The sequence below is a fragment of the Parasteatoda tepidariorum genome, chromosome 9 (genome assembly GCF_043381705.1).
Source record: "Parasteatoda tepidariorum isolate YZ-2023 chromosome 9, CAS_Ptep_4.0, whole genome shotgun sequence".
In the NCBI taxonomy this organism is placed as follows: Eukaryota; Metazoa; Arthropoda; class Arachnida; order Araneae; family Theridiidae; genus Parasteatoda; species Parasteatoda tepidariorum.
Genome location: NC_092212.1, coordinates 80324702 through 80333576, shown reverse-complemented (window position 1 = coordinate 80333576; position 8875 = coordinate 80324702). Strand labels below are relative to the sequence as shown.

Below are 8875 nucleotides of genomic sequence, written 5' to 3'. Positions count from 1 at the left end.
TAATTACACTTTTATCATAAATAATTATCTACGAATTAAGTTACACTTTACTAATGACTACAAATTAATTACACATTTAATCATAAAGTCTTATAATTAATCCTTTTTTTTTAAAGTGAAATTTTTTTATAATCAATCCTTTTAAACTAACAACTAATATAACTTAAACACTGCATTTTACATCAACGAATTACAAACACTGCATATTAATTTGATTTTCTATCACAGGAATAAGCACGAGAAATATCATAATCCAGCATCTAAAAATAGCTCTCCCTCCCAATCTTTAATTCAATATTTAATTTAAAACTTTAAAGGTAATCCCCATAATAACTGCAGTAACAAAATATCAATGTATTCTTACACTCAAATTCAACATTTATTTCAATAGGATTTAAACTTTCTTTCAGGCTGATATATAATAAGCCTTATTTAGTCGTAACTCAAAGGGGAATTGGATCCTTATTAAAAGGTTCACCTGGAATAATCCTTAAAAAAGTTCCAATTTATCTTTGGATTTATCAAAGGAATATATTGCTATATTTGATTTCTGTCTGTTAAAAATAAATCAAATTGATTGAATTCAGACAGAATTATTTATATCTCAAGGGATGTTTTGCTTTAAGTATTATGTCATGGTGGTTTTTTGGGTTTACTATAAAAGCAACTGTCGATGTTGAATAAAGTCGCATTAGTTTTAAAAGAATTAAAAGACCCGCTCATATAACAAGTAAGTCTAGACAGAATATTTTACCTTAAATTATTTTTGATTTTTTTTAAAATAATATTTTCATGATAAATTAACTTTTATATAGTAAAGAGCTTGCAACATATTGGTATGCAACAGTTCATTAATAAAATTTATTGGTATATCAAAATTTAATTATGAATGAAAGTTTAAAATTTTTAATAACTCCATTTTTAAAATCACTTACTTAATAATCATTTGTTCTTTTTCATATTTTTTAGATATTTTCTTGATAAATTTATAGATATGTAGGTGAGAACTTGCAAGTATTGATTTTGAATAACTTATTACCAATGAAATTTAATAGTTTTTCAAATTTTATTGAAGAATAATTTGAATAATTATTAAAATTAAAATTACGCTATTTGTAAAGTCGTTTGCTTTAATCTTTATGTTCTTTACTGTGTTTTTTTCAACATTTGCATGACAAACTATTTGCTATTTAGATGGGAATTTACGAAATATTGATTTACAATAATTTATGACCCATAAAATTTTTTCTAGAATTTCAAATTTCGTTAAAGAATAAAGGTTTAAAATTTAAATCGCGTCAATTGTAGAACTTTCTTAAAATTGTATGAATTTTTTTAGTTGTTTCGTGATAAATGAATTAGGTGATAACCACAAAAATAGTAATATGTAATAATTTATAAGGATAAGAAATTTTTTTGTATAACAAATTTTATTGAAAGTAATGAAAAAAAATTACTTTACTACAATTGTAGTTTGTTTAAAACTTAAAAAACAATTTTACCATAATTTTTTTTAAAAATTGCATTTATTAAAAAAAATCTACACTAAAATCTGAAAAGCTTACATTTTAACCATGTAACTATTATATGTATAATGGAGTTTACAGTGGGGCTTCCTATAGGAACATCCACTGAGACGTCACAACAATTCCAAAGATCGTGTTTGTTCTTGTCACAATAGAGTTTCCTTTTAACTTAGATATAAAAAGTTTAATCTATACTGAATAAATAAATTTGATGAGTATTTTTATTTCTACATCGATTCTTTTACTCCAACAGTTTTTTTTTAAATATTTATTTTTGTGATACAACAGTGTAACAGTAATAACAGTGAATAAATTGGAATAAGAAATGTTTATTTTAATCATAGAGCTGTAACATAGGTAGAGCGAGCGTGGTTGAATGAATTTTGCCCTAATAATAAAATCGCATGACTGGTAAGCGATTCGAGGGGGATATTTTCTACCTTCCACTTCTATTTGTTATTTCAATGGTAGAAAATGCTAAAATATGGTTTTTTACTGTGATGCAATTGTATGTAAAGATATCTTTGTTAAAGGGTAATATTATCAATTTCTGGAATTACCATTGCATTATTTACTTTACAAATGAAGTTTTAGCACATGTTTCCTATAGTTTAAACAACCTATTAATCTCAATTATTGCATTGTATTCATTCCAAAATCCAAATTTATACGTTTAAAGCTATCTTATCAATGAACATAAACATGTAGGTATACAATTTAACCGCAAAGTAATGATTATGTAGAATTACTCTTCATTAATACATAATTTTTTTTTATTTATTAATTTAAGTTTTAAAAGGTATTTGGCGATAAGTAATAAGTTTTGGCGATATTTTTGTTTCTTTTCTGCTTATTTATTTACGCTTGTTTTTCTTTTTTCTTCTTTTTTTTGCATGTTTTTTGAAGAAAAAAAAAACCTTCAATATTTGAGGCATCCAACTGGCCAAAAATCAGCGATTTCGACAAAAATTTCTTTATTTTTTCATTGTCTGTATTTGGACTTCAATTGATTAGCATTCCAAAACCCTAAGAATTTTCAATCCCTTGTGGGCCGGACCTTTCTTAGAGGCTTTTCCCAATCTGATATTTAATTAATTTTAAAATAGTAGGTAGAAATATCTTTAGCTTTCATTTCAATTAATTCAGTTACATTCTATTTAGTGATTTAATTAGCGAGTTATTAAATAAAAAAATTTTTTTTAACCATTATATAAACTTAAGGAAAGGACAAAAAAATAAATATACAATTAACTAAGCTTTTCTTCATGTATTTGAATTTCAGTATGCACTTTATAGAAAATAAATCGCGTCTAAAAATAAATCACTTCGCAGTCAAAAGGATAAACCACGTACAGACTCTTTCGAAATTTATATATATTTATTGATTATTAATGTATATTAACCGCTTATACATATTTTTAGAATACTTCTCAAAAAAAGGAAATAAAAAAAAGCATAAACATTGCAATTATAAATTATTATTTGGGCGAGGGAAAAAAACGATATCGAAATGTGACAAGCAGTAAAGGAAGGCAAGTGTAATAAACGTTAAAAAAGGCGTTCCGCAATCAAACCTACCTTAATTTTTATTAGATTTACCCTCCTGTACTGTGATTATTGCGTGAATATTAATTTGCAATCCCAATAGATACTTTGTTACCATTTTTTAAAAAGGATTTTAAAAATACATACAAAGGGCGGTCTTTGCGGAACACTCTGTGCAGTAATAATCCTAGTAACAAAATAAATTGAAGAAAAACATGGACAAAATAATTTTTTCGAAAAAAAGGAGAAAAAGATTCTTTTTTGAAATTTTTACAGCAATTTAAAGATATTTTTTTAAAAAGATTTTTGTAAGAAATTAAAATAATGATTCTGAGAAACATCAAAAGTTTTTAATGCTGTAAATTAGTTGTAATTGATAAATAATATTTAATAAAATTAGAATTAATTGTACATAGATTTAATTAATCGTGAGTTTATTATAAAAAGTTTTAAAAAAATAATTTATAATTCAACAAAATATTTAATCATGCTTCTCGACTTACAAAGCAGTTGTTAAAATTAGTAAAGGCTCCAACTTTTTAAAGCAAAATCAAATAAAATTTAAAAAATAAAAATCTAAATTTCTGCTACGATATAAAGAAACTCATCGTGTAACTAACTCTCCTTCATTTATATTTTTATGTAAAAAAAAATATCCTGCCTATTATCTTTAAAGATATTTAAAAAAAATAATTCAGTAATTATATTCTCTAATTGATAAAACTTTAACATATTTTCCCCTTTTTGTAATGAAATCCCCATCATTAGGGAAAATTAATTAAAGCTAGAATGAAAATCTAATTGAAGTAATTATCGCTTAGCGCAGTTTCTCCAATTCGTTTCTTTTCTTAGTAAAATTACTTGTATTATAAATGGCGCAAATTTTTCTTTCATTGAGTCTCACAATTTAAACGAATTTTTTTTTTGAAAGTTAAATTTAATAAAATTTTTAGATTACCTTACTTCCTTTTATAGAATATATATTAACCATCAATGTTGTACTCTACGCAAAATAAATAAATATCCCGAATAACTTTTGATCTAATGATAGGATTTTACGAACTAGGTTTCAAACTTAATGGTTCGAGAGGGTGACCTCAAATCTGAGAATTAGTTCGTGCAGACTTTATTTCAGTTTTCACAATGAATTACAAAAATGTATTTGAAGCAATAAAGAAAACAACGGAAATAAAAAATATGACCACCGAAGCCGACGTCTTCAGGAGGTACCGGCCTCGGTAGCCATAAAACAAAACCTTTTCTATTGAGAGAGAGGACAAGATGCCAAATGTACTTGCATGACAAAAATGTACTTTCTCTGACTAAACATACCTTTTTTCAGACTGATTTGGATTCCTTATCTTCAAGTGGTCTTTAGTGGTATTAGTACTTCTTAGCCGTAATCTGGGAACATGGTTCCATTAGTTTAGTCAGGATTAGAGGAAACTAGCTAATAGCGTTTTTTCTTACTAGTCACTTTGAACCTACAATCCAACTTGCGATTTTCTTTTTAAAACCGCTTGCAGATTATTATTCTCATTAATAATCTGTCAAATTTTGATAACGTATTCATTTTTTATACGATTAGTAATTTACTTCTCGTAACATACATATATGCTTTTGTTATTTGATTTATAACAACGATTCTAAAAATACTTATAGAATGATTAAGTACAGCGTTTACATACTTGGAGGAAAAGTAGGACTTATTTTAAAAGTCGATAAATGCATATCAACCCATAGTCTGAAATGTCACTGTTAGTCACTAGAAGAGCCTCCTCATTATGAGATGGCTGTTCGTGCGCTTTAGAACCGGTGCTTTCATTTACCGTAAATTTATCTTTGATTACAGTAAATTTAAATTTGCTCACTGATAATTAATGTAAAAAATTGCTTGGAAATAGGCTTAGAAACAGTTGTTTTAAGGTAAGTCAATGATTTGGTGACTAACTTGATTAGCTCGACAAGTAGCTCAAAATTAAATTATGATTAATAATGAATAAATAATAATGAATGAATTAAATTATGATGTATCTATCTTGGACAAACAGCATTTTTGAGCATATTTGGAAGCAATTTTAGAAAATAGTCAATTAGACGATAAAAATTTAGGACAATTCAGATAAATAATGGAATCAGTTCAAAGTCGCTAACATAACAAAGAACTCATAACAAGGAAGCGGCCTCTAGCGACGCAGGATGAAATTTGTTGACATGGGTTGCTATACGATTCTCAAACCTTATGGATGGTGTTTTCTACACTAGGGAACGCTGCAAGCTCGGTACCGCCTAAATTTACGGGTTACTGTTTCCGTTGTATTTTAAAGCCATTTGGCATCATTGTGTTTTGAGATTCTTGCAAACAATGTATTTGATTACTTATTACTTGTGTTTACAATGNAAAATCAAAAATCAGAATGGTTCGGGATGGTGACCTCAAATCTGCTTATTAGTTAGTGCAGACGATATTTTAACTCTCACAATCAGACACTGAAATCAGAAGGAAAAAAAATCAAAAATCAGAATGGTTCGGGATGGTGACCTCAAATCTGCTTATTAGTTAGTGCAGACGATATTTTAACTCTCACAATCAGACACTGAAATCAGAAGGAAAAAAAATCAAAAATCAGAATGGTTCGGGATGGTGACCTCAAATCTGCTTATTAGTTAGTGCAGACGATATTTTAACTCTCACAATCAGACACTGAAATCAGAAGGAAAAAAAATCAAAAATCAGAATGGTTCGGGATGGTGACCTCAAATCTGCTTATTAGTTAGTGCAGACGATATTTTAACTCTCACAATCAGACACTGAAATCAGAAGGAAAAAAAATCAAAAATCAGAATGGTTCGGGATGGTGACCTCAAATCTGCATATAAGTTAGTGCAGACGTTCTTTTAACTCTCACAATCAGACGCTAAAATTAGAAAATATCAAAAATCAGAATGGTTCGGGATGGTGACCTCAAATCTGCTTATTAGTTAGTGCAGGCGATATTTTAGTTTTCACAATGAGTTACATAAATGTACTTTCTCTGAATACACATACCTTTTTTCAGACTGATTTGGATTCCTTATCCTGAGCCGTAATCTGGGAAATATGGTTCCATTAGTTTAGTCAGGAGAGCAATCGAAAGTTCGAACCTCTTAATGCTAAATTTACTATTTTTGTGTTTCGCTGTATCTCGAGAACTTTTAAGCGAACAGAAAACTTTTTGCATACAGAGAGAGCAAATTTTTTATTCAAAATATGCAATAATTTTTTAGAACAAAAACCTTTTTTCCTTTCTTTTGCATTGTACATATTTTAATAATCTTTGGCGTCAAAAATGGAAGTGAAAACATTTTAATATTGAGGTGTATTAAATTAACATTCGAAATCGTAGTCTGACAAATGATTATCGAATTGATTCCTCTAGAAGCGCGGTTAAAGAAAATCAGTTTGATTATTAGAGGAAACTAGCTAATAGCGTTTTTTCTCCCCAGTCACTTTCAACCCATAATCCAACTTGCGAATTTGTTTTTAAGACCTCTCAACGTGGTTACTCTCAATAATAATCTGTCAAATTTTGATAAGGTATTCATTTTCTTATATGATTAATTTATTGCTTTCTAACATACATTCTTTTTTACTTGATTTATAACAAAGATTCTAAAAATACTTACAGAATGATTAAGAACAGCGTTTACAAATTTGGAGGAAAAGTATTACACAATATAAAAACGTGTAATAATTGATAAAAATTTTCGATAAATGCATATCAACCTATGATCTGAAATGTTATTGTTAGCCACTAGAGGAGCATCCTCATTATGAGCTGGTTGTTCGAGCACTTTTAAGCCGGTGCTTTCATTTATCCAAATTAAATTAAATTTATGTTTGATTACCGTAAATTTAATGTACCATAAATGTAATTTTTTTTTCCTGATAATTATTGTCAAAAATTGCTTGAAAATAGGCTTAGAAACAGTTGCTTTAAGGTAAGTTAAGGATTTGGTGACTAACTTGATTAGCTCGACAAGTTGCTCGAAATTAAATTGTGACAAATAATGAATTAATAATAATGAATTAATAATAATGAATTAATAACACTTAATAACAATCAATTAATTAAATTGTGAGGAATCTAACGTGGACAAACAGCATTTGTGAGCTTATTCGGATGCAATTTTAGAAAATAGTCAATTAGAAGATCTAAATTTAGGAAAATTTAAATAAATAATAGAATCAGTTTAAAGTCGTTAACGTAACGAAGAATTTTTAACAAGGAAGCGCCCTCTTTCGACGTAGGATGAAATTTCTTGACATGGGTTGCTACGATTCTCAAATCTTATAATGTGACGTAGCTCTCTCCAAGTTTTCTTACGAATCGGAAGATGTACGTCATACAAAGACAGCACGTTAGTGTACGTCGATTCGATGCTGCAAAAATCTTGTCAAACTCGTATTAAAAAGTTTTACTTTAAAAATGCTGCTGAGTATGACTAGGTCGGTGGTGGAAGTCTAATATATCTCTTCAACCATAATTGTTAAATAAACCATAGGGTGTGGTCATAGATATAAAGGCATCCCCTATATTAGTCCCTGGGTGTGGCATAATCACTGTGCTCAATACACATTTTTTAGAGCCCTTCTCAAAAATGAAGGCAGAAAAAACATTACACATTATTAGTTGCACGTAAAATATATATTAAGGGTGGATATTATGTAACACCCGGAATGTACTTTTTCCCTTTCTTTTTATTTCAGAATGAATAAATTAAGAGACCTCATATTGACTGTGATAGCAGTACTGGAGATACAACTCATTTGCTGCGGCGCTGAAGAATCGGAATTACAGGAGGTTCGAGAAGGACTGTATCCCTCCACGATGGCTTATCTGAAAGGTGCCAATCATCAACAACCAGAATACAGTTGGCGAAATTACAATTCTCCAGACGAAGAAAATGTTAGCTCAGACGATGTGCGGAACGATGAAGAGACTGAAAAAAGGGGATTTGGCGAAAAACGCGGATTTGGCGAGAAAAGAGGATTCGGTGAAAAACGCGGTTTTGGCGAAAAAAGAGGATTTGGTGAGAAAAGAGGTTTTGGTGAAAAGAGAGGTTTTGGTGAAAAAAGAGGATTCGGAGAGAAGAGAGGTTTTGGTGAAAAACGAGGATTTGGCGAAAAAAGAGGATTTGGTGAGAAACGAGGATTTGGAGAGAAGCGGACGCCACAGCATCATGCTCAAAGTAATCACTTTATTTCCTTTGTTACGCAGTGGGTTCGAATTTTGAAACCTGAAGATCTAGAAAAATACAAACATTTATCACGTGGTCTCTCAGATTAACTGTTAATGAAACACTTAAGAAATATAAATGATAGAAAAAAAAATAAATAACTGAATATTGTGAATTAATATGAATTTTGAAAATTGTGCACTCTAAGGAAAATAACGAGAAAGAATCTATATGATTCACATTATGGAATGTATTCTGATGAAGAAAATAAATATTTTGAGGTGATATTGGTTGCATTTATCATAGAATATAGTTGTTATTATTATTATTATTTAACTCAGAATAGAAAAGATTAAATTAATAAGTGATTTGAGCATAATTAATTTATGTAATTTATTTAAACCATTAAAGTTAATAAGTATGGATGGCGTTTTCTACACTAAAGAGAGCTGAAAGAAAGCTCTTGACTGCCTAAACTCAATTAAACACATCGATGATTTTCAAATTGTCTAGAAAGTGCATTGTGGGGACGTTCAAATATTGCGTAGGCATGTTTTTCCAATGGATTAGTGTTTTCTACACAA

At 29.0% G+C, this 8875-nt stretch overlaps 1 protein-coding gene across 1 annotated transcript; it reads left to right on the top strand.

Annotated features, from left to right (window-relative positions):
* The first annotated feature begins 674 nt into the window (after positions 1-674).
* LOC107440083 (uncharacterized) lies at positions 675-8576 on the top strand. Its single transcript, XM_016052872.3, has 2 exons — positions 675-730; positions 7822-8576. Exon 2 carries the CDS (start codon positions 7823-7825, stop codon positions 8399-8401), a length of 579 nt encoding a protein of 192 aa, XP_015908358.1. The 5' UTR covers positions 675-730; position 7822; the 3' UTR covers positions 8402-8576.
* The last annotated feature ends 299 nt before the right edge of the window (positions 8577-8875 follow it).

Bases quoted from the DNA above. Each gene is read 5' to 3' on its own strand.
- LOC107440083 (XM_016052872.3), top strand. From the start codon at position 7,823: ATGAATAAATTAAGAGACCTCATATTGACTGTGATAGCAGTACTGGAG.